General features: G+C 38.4%; 1 protein-coding gene across 1 annotated transcript in view; it reads right to left on the bottom strand.

Annotated features, from left to right (window-relative positions):
* LOC140335786 (aldehyde oxidase-like) overlaps nucleotides 1-16,182 on the bottom strand; it is a 46,419-nt gene extending 30,237 nt beyond the window's left edge. Inside the window, exons 1-9 of the mRNA XM_072418722.1 lie at nucleotides 16,069-16,182; nucleotides 12,092-12,149; nucleotides 10,270-10,366; nucleotides 8,805-8,913; nucleotides 4,400-4,526; nucleotides 3,575-3,636; nucleotides 3,128-3,247; nucleotides 2,814-2,894; nucleotides 1,163-1,304 (exon numbers count right to left, since the gene is read on the bottom strand). Of these exons, the coding sequence (XP_072274823.1) occupies nucleotides 1,163-1,304; nucleotides 2,814-2,894; nucleotides 3,128-3,247; nucleotides 3,575-3,636; nucleotides 4,400-4,526; nucleotides 8,805-8,913; nucleotides 10,270-10,366; nucleotides 12,092-12,149; nucleotides 16,069-16,122 (850 nt within the window). The 5' untranslated portion in view covers nucleotides 16,123-16,182. The remainder of the gene's footprint in view (nucleotides 1-1,162; nucleotides 1,305-2,813; nucleotides 2,895-3,127; nucleotides 3,248-3,574; nucleotides 3,637-4,399; nucleotides 4,527-8,804; nucleotides 8,914-10,269; nucleotides 10,367-12,091; nucleotides 12,150-16,068) is intronic.
* Between the last annotated feature and the right edge of the window lie 1,800 nt (nucleotides 16,183-17,982).

The following is a 17,982-nucleotide window of genomic DNA, read 5'->3' as shown; positions in this document are numbered from 1 at the left end:
TTTAAAAATAGGTTCTTTAGTCTCAAAACTAATGGGGGTAGGCTGGAATTGAAAATTAGCTAGGCAGGTTGAAATTTGAACAGGATTGTATCCGCACGGAATTTGTATGTTTTCCTTTTATGGGTTAATACAATGTGAATTCCTCCCAAAAACATAATAGTAGATGAACTGGTCTCTCCAAAGCAAAACATGGAAACGGCTCTGGATTTAAAATAAATCTTTGAGAAAAAATATACCAATGTTACCACTGGTGATTTATTTGTGAAGGTATATGTTTTGTGGGGTTATTCATAACCTGAATACACTACTTGGTAAGTCACTGGCCATAATTGAATAAAGCTCTCCAAGGCTGGAGAGGATACACTTTCATCAGAGCAGCTGGGCCATCCAGCAAACCTGGAATGGATCTGGTCCAGGATTCAAAACATTTGCTTGCAAATAGCAAATGACTTTGAAGAAATCAATATCAAGTTTTCCGGATCACCCAGGTTCATTGATGAAAGTGTGTCCTCTGCGGTGTTGGAGAGCTTTAATAAATCAGGCCCATTAACTTAGAACACGCAATGTAGGTGTATATGAAAAATATGAAATGTAAGGAAAAAAAATAAAAACAGTAGTAAAGAAAGAAAGCACTTTTAAAAATGAATCAACAGTGGTAGCATTTGGCATTTCTCATTTCTGTTCTGACAGGCTCTATTTTTTAAACTTAAATAAAAACATTCTTACTTCTACATTTTATGTGTACACACCCTTTGGGAAGGAAGCCGCCTCATTGGTTTTGCAGCCAACTAATGATCAGCCAAGTTAAATCAAATATTTGCTATGTGCTCAAATGAGGCCATATGCCTGATAATGGATTATTCATTACCAGTGAATAAAAGTTTAAAAAAAACATACCTCACAGATAATGTTAACTAATGCTCAGCAGATTTTTATATGATTTTCAGTAAAACAAAAAACTAATTTGTGTTTGCTTTTGTCCATGCAAAACCCTGTAGTTGATGTATAACCTAAATCAGAGTTCTAACTTGTAATGATATATAAAGTTAGGTAATATTGAAACAATGACAGCGACATAGACAGGGGATGACTGGTTAGTTGATTGATGATGATATTTAGAATATTTAATCTTCATTTATATTATAAATAACTCTTCACTTACCTACAACAGTGTTCCCAACTACAAGTGGTGCCTTTGGATATGTAACCTTTAGCTGCAGTAACTCCTGTAGACTGGCAGGAGAAAACCATGTAATTCGTTCCCCTTGAAATTTTAGATTTGTCTTGTTTTCATTGTCCAATAGCTGACATACAGAAAGAAAAAAACAATGTAATGCTTTACATTTTCCCACATTTTTGGAAAATGAACTCATAAAGACAATGGTCATTTATTGACACCAGATTGGTAATGGAGTAGTAGGCTTCATAGATGACCCCATTCAAGCAGTGTAAATCATAACAACCAGTACAGCATTTAGGCAAATGTTAGAGTTTTGACTCTTTAAATAAAGTCTACAAGTCCTTTGTGTTTTGCATCAATGATAATGACAAGCACAGTGGCATTAAAAAAGGGCTTTTATTATTCTGCAGTTTAATTCCCACTGTACCCTAATTCCCAATAAAAAGGAAATTCACAATAGTGCATGTTAAGTAGAGTGGTGCTGATTACATCCTAAAGTAAAAGTTATCAAAGACATTGGGTAGCTTTATAGTAAAATAGGTAAGCAATAACCTTTTTGTTTGGAATGCTGTGCAAGTGTACGAAAGTATGACGCTAAAGGTAAGCAGTACCCAGTAAAATAAATGGGGTGACCAGTGAGTGCCCAAAAAGGATGGGACAGTTCAGTAAGAAAGGAATGAGAGTATTTCCAGTAAGGGAAAAAAATCTTTAGTTGGCTACATACAGTAATTAAGAGAAAAGCTTTAAAGATGTAGGCCAGGGGAGTCAAACTCTGGCCCAGGGCCCTTAACGTCCTTTTTTTTGGCCTCTGAAGGGATCCTAAATATAAATTGCAGGTGGCCCGCTTTTGTATTGAAATAGTGCCGCTACTACAATTCCCGGCATCACTCGCTTCTATAGACAGCGGGCTCTCTGCCTATGCGTGCCTCCGCATTGGACTGTTTTATATACGCAAATAACGCTGGGATGTTTAGTAGCGGCGCTATTTCAATGAAGAGGGAGTTTCAGCGGTGGGACACTCATAAAATTTAGCTCCGCATTGGCGGCGTCTGGCATTTCCAACCCTTTCCCCTCCAGCTGTACTTTTTCTTGCTACTCCAAGGCATGGACTTGAATGGTTGGATTTTCATAGATGAATATTGTTATTATTATTGTTAGCCTGTGCAAAAAGGTTACCATTGAAATTTAACTCAGAAGGCTACAAATAGAGAAAAGGACATAACATTTTTTCTTCAATAAAATTAAAAAAAATGTTTATGCCTCCTTCTCTATTATAAGCTTGTTCCAGATTGAATGTGAAGCAAAACCTCTGTTTCCATATGAAAAGGGTTTATATCTACGGGAAGGAAAAATGTCCTCAATTTTTTCAATACATTTCAAAGCTGACCTGCAACTTTGTCTAAGTTTTTAATTTTGGCCCTCTGTGTATTAGAGTTTGACACTCCTGCTGTAGGGCACTCATATATGCCATCTATCACCAACTGAAAAGGAGCCACAATGAATCCAAAATGAAGCAGAAAGCTATATGTGATTGCTAGACCGAAAAAGATTTGCAAACAAAGTACTAATTCCGTCAATCCTTTCATACAAACACATGCAGTACCATGATGTGTAAAACATAGCATAAGCTTACTAAAAGTGATGGTGGAAATATTAGCTCCTGGCTTGGATCCAGGGGCACAAAACTTTCTTCTTTGAATAATCCTGTACACATCTGAAAGAAAGGAAAACATTTTTATTGACATGATAGTGTGCAATGAAATTGAAAGGGGAAAAGGTTGAAAAGTGGTGCCCTCCAAACAGTTCTCACATATCTAATACAGGCTAGGTTGTCAAGACCTTAATATAATCCTGAAATAATTTTAGTTTGAATCTATATATGCATGCAAGTTGGAATAATTTAAATCCAATAAATAATTTGTTTCTATAAATAATGAAATGCTGTACATCTGCAGTTGAGGTAACAGGGTTACTAGTTTCTTCAGGTCCATTTACTCCGTTGGTATTGCATGTATCTCCATTACCACATGAAGGTTGATTCTCCTTTAGCTGACAGCAATCTTTTTTCTAAAAAAAATAAATAAATATGAATTTTTATGAAGTTTACATTTAGTTGTTTTCTGCCATATAAAGTCATTTTAGGTGTAAGACATGCACTCTATAAAACGTTAGAAGAGATTTACAAAATTGGACATGTAATTATAAATTAAAGTACCGTCTATTGGTTTTAGCATAGGTTAAGTTAGTACAAGAACATTTTTTTTTATGCATGTGACGCTAAAGTACAGTTGTGTCTGGTATTAGTAAATACTGTAGCTGTTGTTTGCCATATGGTAAGTTGTGTGATAAAGGGAAGGACATTTCAAAGAGTTTGGTTCTTTCCACGTTGCTTACATTACAGAAGGTCACACAGCCATCCATGATTGGTCTGTATCCTGTACAACGACACAAATTACCTAGCAAAAAAAAAAAAACAGGAATAAACACAGTTTTGTGAAGAAAGGCAAGCCAGTTTTTTTTTTTGCTAATGTGTTCCGGTTCTAAAACATTTTCGGTAAGACCTACAGGTGCTCTTAAGCCCTAGGTGGCACAAACAGAAATGGGCCAGCAACTATTGTACATAGTATAACTGATAACTGTCAGCACCATTGCTGACACTTCCTGTTGTTGAAAATTCCATTTGCATAACTGCCAAGCCGACCCACTACTTGGTGCAATGGCTTTGTTGATAAAGAGAGAGTCAGTATGTATATATAATATTTATATATGTATAAATAAATGCTAACGGGTAATCATGAACATTCTTTAGGATCACATTTATTTAGATCATAGGTTTCTCAGATAATAAAACTGTAAACAGAGGACTCTTTGAAGGATGCCTTTCCAATCACACTGAATTACAATACCAATCGCACATCAAAGTATATAGATGTCATGCGCTGATTTAGCTCCACCCAACGCATTTCACTTTTGAAAACCTCCAAAGCCAGAACATTGAAGGGACACATTTATTTTCATATATTGTCTTTATATTTTATACAGTGGATTGCTATAGTAATTCAATGTGATCATACTTTACAGGGGTGAATCCTCCATTAACAGTTTTATTATGTGGGGAAGCTGTGCTCTTCAGAAATACAACAGCATTTGCAGTACCACTCTCATTAAAGTTTATTGTATTTTTATCTTCAAACAATGAAAATCATTCAAGCCTCATACCTCCTAGGGCCTCATGAATCTGCTCCATGGTGGGTTCAGGGTGGTTTCTCAGTAAGCTATACATAGACATCACCATACCAGGGGTGCAGAATCCACACTGAGATCCATGGGCTTTTGCTATTCTCTCCTGTATGGGGAAATTTAAAAAAAAATCAGTTGTGAGACCAATCCCACCTAAACATTTATGTATCAGTGAACAGAAGATACTATTATAATTGTTTATTATTAATAACATTTGATGAGGGCTTGGAAATTCAAATTTGCATGTCACAACCAAATAATTTATTCTGCTTAGATGACATATTTGGAAATAGATGAAGGCTACACACGGCGGATGATTCTCATTCAAGACAGACAAGCTCATCTCTCTGGCACCGTGGGCGCCCGACATCTATCCTGACAGATTCTTGAGCGACTGGCGATGAATGACGATGAGCGACCGGCGATGAACGACTGTGAAGTGAAGGAAGGAGAGCAAGGCTGGGTGCCACTTCCTCATTCTCCCCACTCCCATCTTCATAGAACACAAAAGCACTCGTTTGTTTATTTGTCACTCTTTTTTCACTGAAAACAATCTTTCTGGCTTGAGCAAGGCAAAATGTTTGAATTGAATTTATTAAGTAAACCGAATGTCAGATGATTGATCTGTTTTTCAGCCCAAATAGTCCTGACACTGGGACTAAAAGTAAATGAACAGGAATAAAAGTTAAAACGTTCAATGTGGACCCTTGTTCCACTAGCAAATATTCCCCTAGCTTTTGTTATTGAAATCTGCCTTTGGCAAACCTGGGAAGGGTGTGATACATATACCAAATTCTACAGAGCAATGCATAACACATTACAGGGGACATCTAAGAGTTTTTGTTGGGCTAGGGTAGGCCATAGCTGCCAGGTTACTCTACCAACTGTTCAGCCCTCCCCATCTTAACCTACCCTTCAAATAACCTTGTGCACACACAAGGAACAATTTGTGGAACAATTTGGCTGAACAATTGGCTGGCAATTTATTTGTTTATTACAAATAAATATTATCAAATTAACCTTTTTTTTTTACAAAACAGTATTGGTAATAACTTCATACATAACATAACCAGACAACATACAAAACAACTGGTGCATCAGAGCTTCCCTGGTTGAAGTTCCCTGAAAGGCCCCTTACACAAAACCAGAACTTCAGGCTACGCGAGTCTGCAAGGATTGATATTTTTTGCCCCTAGCCACCACCCTGGCTCAGGTGTCAATATCCCCTCTACACACACCCCTTTTCTCCAGATTGGAGGAGACCATATCTAAGTTGGGTCCATTCTGCCACTTTCCAGAACAACTCAGAACACCCCCTTCCAGGAATCCCAGCCCCCATCCCCTGAAACCCATAAAAACCAACCCCCCTTTAAACCCACTCAACGATCCAAGGGCGAGGGGGCAGGCAGGACAGCCTTTCCTCTTTTTGCCTACCAGAATGTGACTTTCCCCTTTTAAGGCCCAATTTTTACACCTCTACTACCCAACCCCAAACCCTTAACTCTCCTCCCCCCTTTATTCTTATTATTATTAATATTATTAATATACAGTATTTTTTTAGTGTCATCATTTTACGCAGCACTGTACAAAGTCCATAGTCGTGTCACTAACTGTCCCTCAAAGGGGCTCACAATCTTAATGTCCCTATCATAGTCATATGTCATTAATGTAGTCTAAGGTCAATTTTTAGGGGAAAGCCTAACTGCATGTTTTCGGGATGTGGGAGGAAACCAGAGTACCCGGAGGAAACCCATTCAGACACGGAGAGAACCTGCAAACTCCATGCAGATAGTGTCATGGTTGGGATTCGAACCTAAGACCTAGAGCTTCCAAGGTCTGAGTGCTCTTTAACCCTTACCTCTCCTTGACACCCAGTCATGCAGTCCCTGCATCTATCTCTTCCTCTTTCTTTGGCTCTGGACCTTTCTGTCTTATTGGGTGGATATTGCACTGCAGATACTCACAAGTATGGCAGGATATTTTGCAGAACATGCTGCAGACATTGCTTTATTAAAATTGGGTCCTACTGGCCTAAACTACACAGTGGCAGCATACCAACTTCAGGACAATTAAAAAGTAAGCTCATTTATATTGGAGTATTTTTGAAGGTAGAGGACTAAGGACAATTCCTACAGACATAACCTTCAAATTTAAAGTGGCAATTAAGAATCAGGTCTTACAGCCCTTCCATTCAGGAAAGGTTCTACCTTGTGGCAGAGATCATACTTGGTAATCAGAAATAACCATTTCTTGGAAGTAGACAGCTTTAACAAGTTATCAATTATTACCTGCTAACTGAGTTCTTTGAATTTTTTGCAGAATAGCCTTTCAATGGTTAACAGTTGCTTCACAAGTGCCTGTCAGAAGCTCTAGACTAGGACAATGTTATTAGGTTGCCAGACAATGTTGACTTCCCATCCTGTCTTAAAATGGACTTTTAATAACATTTGCAAAATTAGATAAAAGGGTAGATAATGCTTTTTATTGATGAAAAATACATTTCTAAACTGCTGCAGCATTTAACCATTAAATGCTCTTAGCTTGTAGTATAAATTCAATGCCAATGTGTTTGCGTCATTCATAAAGGTGTCAGTCAGTGGTGATCTTACTATTTACTGGTGGTTTTACTAGAGATATCTATAAAGTAGAAATTAGACACAATCACTACTCTATTAGGGAAAGTGAGTTTCACTTTGAAAAAAGCCAATCTCTATAGGAAATAGTGGATATCTGTAGTTGCCACATTCTCTGTGATCACCTACTTACAAAAGTAGGATATGCAATGTGAGTGGGTGGGTCACATAAAACTTGCAGATTTGGTGATCGGTTATTCCATTCAAATAAATAGGGGCCTCTAATCAGAAGTTTAAGGTCTATACAATATGGCAGTTAAAACTCCAACTGTAATTGTACAAAGAATTGGTGATACATTATCAGATCGGCATTTCTTTCAAAAATTTGTTAAAAAATAATGCACAGTAAATCAAAACTATTGAAGTAATCAGCAATCTTATTAGTAACTTAGCTGAACCCAAAACCCTCCTAGGAAAAAGAAAATTTATTTATATATATATATAGCACTTGTCATGGTGTTTTTCTCCTTTCTCCACTATAAAATCTTATCCCTATATGCTGCATTTATGGAATGTGAAAATTATTTGTATAAGTAGCAGTGATAACGCAATATTATGTTTCTGGACTACAGCATTTTTCATTCAGTAATGATTTACAGGTTTGCAAAGTATGTTTATAGAGATTAACATTTCACCATGTATAAAGGTTACAGTTAAAGCTGTTCAGTTGAAGAAACTGTGCTTTGTTGAACTGAACAGTATAAAGAGCCCTGAGATAACATTTATTGATAATTGGAACTTTTTTTTTGGAGCAGGAGCGGCTGATTTCTGCAGATTGTCTCTTCTAGTGGGGCAACAAATGCATAAGGCTCAGTCCATAAATATAGTCTAAGGCAGTGTTTATCAACCAGGGTTTCTGCAGAGGTTGCTAGGGGTTCCTTGGGTAATATGCAATTAAAGTGACACCAATAATCGTTTTGGCTACCCATAGGTGTTTATTGGTCAGCAATGTAAAAGGCATTATTCCCACTAATCACCATGCTTAAATAATGTGAGCTGTAGATGTAGAAATTTTAGAAGGGGTTTCCCTGAGGACCTGAAATTTATTATAAGGTCGAGAATGGCTGGTTTAGCAGTTTTCTTGATATTTTTGACAATCAGCAGGAGAGAGAGATAGAGTACAGGGTGCAAATCAAGGCAGCTCACACCAGGAATCGCACAAGGTGTTAGTAAACCTCACACTGACCCCCATCTTCCAAAGAAGCTGACATATTCCCAGTGCTAAATGGGTAATAGGTCCTTCCTGTTAGAGTGGGCTCAGTGTGAAAGATTTCACTGGGATTATCAACATGTAAGCATTGAGCAGCCAATCAAGTTCTTCATTTTCCAGAGTATGACTTGAAAGCTCAAACTTGATTGGTTGCTAAATCTAAATGGTCTGTGTTTCCGTCTTTCCATAAAAGTAAACTTGGCTCTCTTATATCAGATGGGGATTGAAGGAAAGGAAGTTGAAGCCCTAATACTATAGATGCGTGGTATATAGTGTATTCTGTATTGTGCTGTGGGTGAACTTGGGTGTCTGCTCTCATTGCTCTGTTCATTTTCCTACTCCAAAATGTAAAAACTGGTCTATACCATATCTCAACGTGTCGAGCAAGAATGTGAGATCAATATAATAGTATTAGATGTTATATACGTTTTTAATTATTGCTGTTTTTTGAATTTGTTATAATAAATTGTATAAATTATTTTAAAAGCTGTGTGGTAATGTTGTCTGCACTTGGTGCTGTTTAGTCAATATATTAAATTACCTGTACAGGGTGCAGTCTGGTGGTTGTACTCCCAATTCCCTCCACGGTGGTTACTGCGGCTCCTTGTAGAGAACATATTGGCAGCAGGCAGGCATTGGCTGAATAATGGCTTTAAGAAGTTAAGAATTATGCTCCAAGTTTATAGTGTGGGAAAAATTTTTACAGAGTTAAATACAAACTTGTCATCACATGCCACAAAGTTCTCAAACTATTCGGTTTAAGCAACAGTGACTTCATAAGCTTGTTGTATAACAAATACTTTGTTTTGGAAACAAAACATTTCCTACACAGTCACGCATGCCTTCCAGATATATTTTTAATGCAAAGATTAGTCGTTTACAAAGCTCTCCTCCTGCACCCAACAGCATATGGGAAAATGCAGGACTCACAATCTGTGTACATCAATATCTCTCTAGTAGCAGATTCCACAAGGAAATATGATTAAAGGGCTCATAAATTCCTGCATGTGTTCCACTGGACAATCTGGCCTTGTAAGTGCTGATTACAAATACTACATATTACAAACATAACTGAGCAAAGTTTGAAAAACTCTGCTATATAGGTAGGTGGCAAGTAAAAGCTTTACTATCTAAACTATATGGCCACATTTTTGTGGATAACTGATCATCACATAAAAGTTATTGTTTGACTTCCGTTTATAAAACAATGGGCAATAATTTTCCATAAGCACCTCCTCAACTATGGCTTTACAGTCACCATTCTTCTTGAGAGACTTTCCGATAGATGTTGGAGTATGTATATGGGACTTCCTGCCTATTTAGTCAAAAAAGCTTTTTTGAAGAAGAGTAATGATAATGAACAAAAAAAACACATGGGTTGCACATAGTGTTCCCAAACTCAATAAATAGGTGGGATGTCCATGTAGTGTCGGTGTGATAGTCAGGTGTCCACAAACCATTGGTCATATAGTGTATTACTTAAAGACAGGCATTGTAAAAAGAAGCAGTAAAGCACCACTAGTACATAGGACTGTATAGAAGAAAGCATAATATGTATATATAACATTACATCAAATCTAACATATACAGTATACAATTACATTATAGATCTCTTTAGGCTGAATAGTTTAAAATCATTGTTAAGGCATTATACTCTCTTTATATTTATTTATATTTGCTCTTTGTTGCCCGATTGCTTGGTGCCTGGATATAGTAGATTATGCAAAATATCTGTGCTCACATTGAATTTTATATTGTACATATATTAAGACCATGTTTAGTATAAATTGCCAGACCAAGCAGAAACATCATTATCAGATTGGTGAACAGCACAAGGTCTGTTCTATGTTGTCATCACTGTGCATTCTTTGTGACAGATTCCCTTTATACAGCAATCTTTATACCTCATTCCTTCCTAAATCTGTAAAAAAAAAAATAGAATGGTGATGACATTTACAGATATACATTACAGAGAATATAATAGCCATACAATTATTGAAGGATACTGAATCTTCTTAGTGACTGGATGAATGCTGGACACCATCACCGTGCAGGCACCACAACCGCCCCCTCCACATCCATATTTTGTTCCAGTAAGTAGAACTGTTTAGAAATCATTTTAAGGAAATACAAAACTTGGTTGAGAATTCTTAGCAATGTTTTCATAGATGAATAAAAGTCTGGCATGATTTATTTGGTAAAAGCCACTTCTCTCTGATGATTTGCCCCCTTACATAATTGCATTTCTTTGCAGATACCATTCCAAATATACTGTTTTCCTCTTATTTTCCTTAGCCACCTTTTCTCAATCTAAGATACATGAATTTCCCCCTGGTACTCCTTCCATAATCTGATCAGCTCTCATCCACCTTTACAATATTAAAAAAAAACCTAAAACCTCTCAAGGAAAGTATAACATCTGACCTAGGTAACTCTAATCACTTACCAACCAGCCATCATAACATCCTTTATTTCACAACTCATATACAGCTTATGGACTCCTCTTACCTCTTGTTTCCTGTTCCCTTAAACTGCGTACACACGTGCAATTTTTGTCGTTGGAAAGGATCTTTCACGATCCTTTCCAACGACAAAGGACTACACAAAGCATGAACGGTGCTGTACATACAGCACTGTTCTGCTCTATGGAGAGGGGAGGGGGAGAGCGAGGGAGCGGCACCCTGCTGCGCGCTCTCCCCCTTCCTTTGCATTAGGATCGGTCATCGTTCATCGTCCGTGGATCCGCCAGGACGGTCGTTCGGACGATGGACTACGCCGACTGTACACACGCCAGATTTTTGCCCGATATCTGGCCGATGCCGATTATCGGGCGAGAAAAATCTGACGTGTGTACGCAGCTTTAGAGCAGCCATTTTCATCCAGAGCTCCATAGAACCTCAGGGTTCCTTCATTAGTTGTTAGGGGTTTCTGGCTGATTGACCTCTTGGTGCCTGTATAGTTCTGGTGTTAACTCCATTTGACCAGAAGAATGACACCAGTGATCTTTTTAGCTGTGGCAACACCGTAAAGGACATTTCATTCTGATCATAGCTGTTTTGGGGGTATTTTTCGCACCAACACTCAATTAATTAATTCTTATCAGGAGATTGTAGAGACCCTAAATTTATTTTAGAGGTTCTCTAAGGTAAAGAAATTGAGAAAGGCTGTCTTAGATTGTAATCTTAAAAAGGGTAGGTAGGGCTTTCTTTCTTAGTTTCTCAATTTCCACTGTATATACATCTCTATTCCATGATGTACAGTGCACTACCTTTGTATCATTAATTGTGTGTATAACAACAACAATAAATCCACTCAAAATCATAATTATTAATAATTTGCAACATCTGAATAATGTTAGAAGTCTACCGGAAATTGTTCATGGTTTTCCGAAAGCTGTTCATGAATACTGCTAAAAGTACAGGAAAAGTTTACATGTTCATGAATACATTACTATATCACAGTGATCTTGTTGGATGTATCCACTTTTACTAGGCTAGATGTAGCTGTAGTTGACCCAGAATGAGTAAACCTCACCAGTTCCTTACTTATATACATGTACAAGGAATATACAACATGTACACAGTAGTAGACATAGCTGTAAGGGAAAGTCGAAGAGTCAGTGCTGGAAGCAGCAATAGCACTCACTTAAGCAGAATTAAAACTTGGAATGCTGCTGGGAAAAAGTTTTTTTATATAATGATTTATGAATATGTATGCCTGTGTTCACTTGCCCACAAACTACCTGGATAACAAATTGATTTGGAAACATTTAAGCATTCATCACATACATAATTGTCAAATGTTGTTTTTATAATTGTTGAAGGATACGATTTCTACGCAGATATGGTAATAGCATGACTTCTGGATCCGCATTTTTCTCAACAATCTAACAAGAGAAAAATATATTTATTTGCCAATTTTGAATAAGTCCACAAAATATGCATATTGTTCATATAAGAGGTTTCCTGATGCTTTAGCCCAGCCACCATGGTGTTTGGCCCAGGAGAAGAGTTCTTTTTAAATGTTAGGTAAGGCATACATTTCTATAGTATGTTTTCCTTTCAATTTAACACTGTACAAGAAAAATTAAATATTTCAGTTGAGCTACCAAAATCTTTATTCGATGCATATGACAAATAGCTATCAATATGCTACACAGATGAAACAAATGGCTTCCAATTGTGTAAACCTGTGGTCGCCAACCTTTTCGGACCAGCGGACCACTAAAATTACCGGCACTTGACTTGGTGAGCCGGGTGTCACTCAAAGGGGGAAACCCTCCCCCATAGTGACGTCATGATGATATAACCCCGCCCACTCTCCAGGGACACATCGCACCCACTTTCCTAAAATTGGGATTTGTACAGGGGACTTGGTCCCGCGGCTCTGGCCGGAGCGCCCCACCAGCGTGGTCCTTCTCCTGACCCTGCTCAGGGGTGCACGGACAAGAGCCCCGGACCACCGGTTGGCGACCACTGGTGTAAACTATAAGGTCATGGCCAAAAATATTGGCACCCTATCCAAGGGTGCCAATATTTTTGGCCATGACTGTAGTAGCACATATTCAAACATGCAATACAATGCAAAGTGGGAAATTATTTGCCAAAATATTCTAGTTCATCCATGCCTGTGTCCGACTCTTCAGCTTGAATTGGGCTTCCTATAAAAGCTGGCAAAGTTATATTACTTTAAGGTGCAAGATTATCATTTTATACCAGCCCATTTGTGACTCTTCAAAGCATTAATGGCATAAAGGGTTTTGTTGTATCAACCAATCATATCCCACTGTCATTTTATAGAAGGATGGATAGGAGAATGCAAAGAAACAATTAAAATTATTGCTTTACACAGCATCAGTCTCCCCAAGTGCTTAAAACAGAATTCCAAACAAATTAAAAAGTTAAAATAACAAAACAAGCTTTATTCCAGAGATTTCTCCTGCAGTACTTTTCTTCTGCCGCCAGATTTTCTAGGTCAGATAGTTTGCTTTATTAAGCCCACTTTCTTTGATCCCAGATTATCCTACACCAGCCACTGACTGTGATTGTATACTGAAAAGAGAAGCAGCACAGCATTGAGCTAACATTACTGTCACTTTGCTTTTCCTTCCTATCAGTGAGTTTCTTGTTAGTCCATGAACTAATTGGCAACTTTTACTGACTTTTTCCTATTATACTCTGATAAGCTGATAGCAGATCAAATTAGGACACTTAGGCTACGTATACACAACAGATGATTCTCGTCTGATAATCACCTCATGGCTGATATCAGATAGGAATCTGGCGTGTGTACAGCGGTCATCATCTGTTGTCCATGGATCTGAGGAACGATCGTAATAAAAGTGAAGGGGAGAGAGCACAGTGGGGTGCCGCTCCGTCATTCTCCCTCCTCCACTCTCCATAGAGCACAATGGTGCTGTATGTACAGCACTCGTTCATTCATTGTGCAGTCTTTTGTTGTTTGTGAAAGATCCTTTCCAATGACAATTTTTGTATGTGTGTACGCAGCCTTAAGCTGCGTACACACGTCAAATTTTTCTCGCCCGATAATCGGCATCGGCCAGATATCGGGCGAGAATCTGGCGTGTGTACAGCCCAGGTCGTTTATTGACCGTGGATCTGTCCTAGCGGATCCACGGACGATGAACGATGAGCGATCCTAATGCAAGGGAAGGGGGAGAGCGCGCAGCAGGGTGCAGCTCCGTTGTTCTCCCCCTCCCCTCTCCATAGAGCAGAACATTGCTGTATGTACACCGCTCGTTCATGCATCGTGTAGTCCTTTGTCGTTGGAAAGGATCGTGAAAGATCCTTTCCAACGACAAGAATTGCACGTGTGTACGCAGCTTTACACTGCTTGTACCTAAGAAAATACATATAGTGTAAATGAACTTAGAGCCTCAATAGGCTCAATAAAAAAGAGCCTTGCTGTTTTTGTCTTTTGTATCTTCCTAGAAGTTAGTTTTAACAATACTTATGTTTGTATCGGGTTATATATAGGCTTTTATACACAGGCATGTATATTTGCTTTTCTTCCTCAAGCACATACATTTAGGTGCAGTAGCATCTGATTTCAACATGGAAGCAGTTCAAGGAAACTCAAACTGATTCTCAAATTCCGGCTATACCTGTGCTGACAAAGACAATAGCACAAAGCACTACTCTCAGACCTCGTCCACAGGAGTGTAAAAGGTTGTAAGCAAAGTATACAGTTTGCAGTTTCCGGGTAGTATGAACAATCCCTGCATGGCTGCTTTTAACACTGTAGTTCCTTATTATTTCAGTGATCCCCAAGTAGGCCCCTCTGCTATATGCTGAATGTAAAGGAAGATTGCTGGATTATAATCCTGGCTCTGTAGGGCTCATGTTAAAGTTACTGCCAGAGCACAGGCTTTTCTATCCAGCTGTGGCTTGTTTAGAAAGAAAAACTGTTAGACATTAAACCTCCTTAGTTTTGATGCACCTGGTGTGTATTTAGCATTGATTCAATTGTGCTGTCTTCAGAATGAGCCAAGGGCAAAAAGGCCACCTGAACTGACATTTGCTCCCCTGTTAACTCATAGTCTCATTTTTCACTCTCTGAAAACTTTTGGTGTGTCAGGCAGGTGATTACTGCAGAAAAGGACAAGCAATGTCTTTACTGAAATAACTTCTCTACTACTACACAGTATTAATATTGCGCTGACATATTATGCAGCACTGTACAAAGTCCATAGTCATGTCACTTTACTATCCCTCAAAGGAGCTGACAATCTAATGTCCCTACCATAGTCATATGTCATTACTACAGTCTAAGGTCAATTTGGGGGAAGCCAATTAACCTAACTATATGTTTTTGGAACGTGGGAGGAAACCAGGAGTATCCGGAGGAAACCCATGCTAACATGCAAACTCCATGCAGATAGTGTCCTGCCCGGGATATGAACTTGGGACCCAGCGCTGCAAGGCTTGAGTACTAACCACTGAGCCAACTTTCCAGTTCGCTGCCCAGCTGATTTTGTGGAGCTGCTCATGTGCAGCTCAGCATTGATGGAAGTTAAAGAGTTACGTCATGTTGGCAAGGCCAATTAAGATGAAGTACATTGGGAAGTAAATATGAAGGTGGGGTGGGGGTAGGAATGGAATGGAATGGGGGTAGGTGAGTAAGAAACTTGCAAGCAGGCAAGTCCTTTATTACAGAAGTGACAGTTGAAGGAAGAAGCAGGTAAGTTTGTTTTTTGCATAAGGTAAATCACCTGTCCCTTCTGCAATAAAAAAAAAGAAACTGCTTACAATTATTCACGTTTAGTTTCACTTTAACAGAGCAGAAATTGTTAAACATCAGATGACCTCCTATACCTCAATTTAAGCTGAAAGGTTAGACATGTAAAAAAGGGAAAATCTAAATATTTCAAGTAGACATGATTATATTTATTTCAGACAAAATATTCTTGCATAATCCCCATAATGACTGGTTCTCTTTGTTTTATGTGTACTGGGCACCTTTTTTAACTATAATATTGACATAAGTTAAAATAAAACTGAAGAAAACAGAGCGAAGTGAAAATGTCTTGATGTAATTTGTCTATTACATAATAATGGTAATTATAGATAACTGACATCAGCTACTACTCAGATTGCAATGCTATTGCCTTAGCAAGGATATAAAAAGCCTCCCAGCAGCCTATCATTCACTTATAACCAACAATGGAATGTGCCTGAGCACAGCTGTGATTTTACAGACTTAACTTTTCTAAGACTACATGCATGCTTCTAAACTACTAACTGACTGTGTGACCCAGTGAGTAAGGAGCCCAATCTATAGCTTACCTTCTTCCCATTCACAAAAAACAGCAACTCGCTGGAATCAGTTGGACTTGTCATGTTTAGAGTTTAGTTTAAGTGTGTGCCTTGTGTGCAGCTTGATAAATAGTTCCAGGAACTTAGCCAACATACAAAGAAAGAATCCTCCTCTGAGTTCCCATTGGCAGAAATATTGTGGGAAGTCCACGTTGTAAAACAATCATGTCTCCTTGTAACTTACATAATAAGGTGATAACATTCATACTGGGTGAAAAGCAAGTTGCAGTCTTTGATTTAGAAGTTTGCATGTTCATTGTTATTTGTTAATATTATTTTCGGTATAATAATGATAAAGTCATTTGTTTTATACATTTAAATAAATTATAAAGACATTGCAGTGGATTTAGGAAAGATGTTTAGGTTGTTCACTTAGTAAATTGAATCTCCAATCACATGCAAAGGGATGAAAAATAAAACATTACACATGATTGGAAGTCAGAAAAGATTTATCTCATTTACTAAACTAATTAGCTTAACTCTCACAAAGTGAAATTCATGTTGCTAAACCTGAACAGCCTAAGCTAATTTAGTAAATCAGTTCAATTGCATGAAATGTAAAAAAAGCAATGTGAAAATGTATTCAATTTCTCTAAGGAAAAAAGAATATATATATATAAAAAAAAAAAATATATATATATATATATATATCTTTCTATCCAGTTGACACCTTTGCCCTCATTAGGGGTAATCTCGCCACTAGAAGACAAAACAAAATGAAATAAATTCTATCTCCTAAAATATCAAAAGCATAACTATATAACACATTAACTCCATTTTAAATAAATCTTTTTCATTTTTTAACATTCCTTATTTTACCTCCAGTAATATTAATACTGGATTTCTGTGCATCTTTACACATTGTAGGCAGATCTGAGCTGGAGGGAGGGGCGGGGTGCTGCACATTACTACCCAAAAACAGCATTCTGTCCCAGTACTCCTTCCAACAGACTTCAGCCCTAATGAAAGCAGTAGGAGGTGTTATGCAAATATCAAAATGTCTTGATGGGTTGGTGTCAGTCCAGAGAAATGGGTGTCTGTCTGGACAAGATGTTTTTGTGAACGATCTTTGCACTTAAGCTGCGTACACACGTCCAATTTTTATCGTTGGAAATGAACGACAAACGAATGACGAACGACCGATTGGCCAAAAATCGTTCTTAAAAAAAGTAACCAACGACGCCGATGAACGAGGATAGTTGTTGGAAATGAACGACCGGACCGGCGGATCCGATTGGACGACGATCGTTCTTCATTCTGTTCCAGTGCAGTACTTCATCCTGTTTGTTCAAGCGGAGTTCTTCATCCTGTTCCAGTGCAGTACTTCATCCTGTTTGTTCCAGCGGAGTTCTTCATCCTGTTCCAGTGCAGTACTTCATCCTGTTTGTTCCAGCGGAGTTCTTCATCCTGTTCCAGCGCAGTACTTCATCCTGTTTGTTCCAGCGCAGTACTTCATCCTGTTTGTTCCAGCGGAGTTCTTCATCCTGTTCCAGCGCAGTACTTCATCCTGTTTAGTTCAAATTGCTGCACATGTCTCGGGGATGATATGACCCATTGCTTGCATTAAGATCCCGGTGGAGAACTTCATGTCCTGCAGAGATCTTCCAGTGGCAAGGTATCTCAGGGTGGCGATCAACCTCTGCTCAGGTGTAATGGACTTCCTCATGAAGGTATCTTGTTTCTGCAGAAAAGGTGTAACTGCAGAAAGTAATTGCTGGAAACAGACATCTGACATAAGAAGATAATTCTTGTAGTCATCTGGGAATGCGTGGCGCAGTTCCCGTAGCAGACCGTCATGTGAAATGTTGTCTCGGTCCAACAACCAATCCTTACACCACATTCGCCGCTTCTTCTCAGCGTCCTCCTCTTCAAGCAGACATACCA

The sequence above is a fragment of the Pyxicephalus adspersus genome, chromosome 7 (assembly GCF_032062135.1).
Source record: "Pyxicephalus adspersus chromosome 7, UCB_Pads_2.0, whole genome shotgun sequence".
Lineage (NCBI taxonomy): Eukaryota > Metazoa > Chordata > Amphibia > Anura > Pyxicephalidae > Pyxicephalus > Pyxicephalus adspersus.
This window is presented reverse-complemented; position numbering and strand designations above follow the sequence as displayed.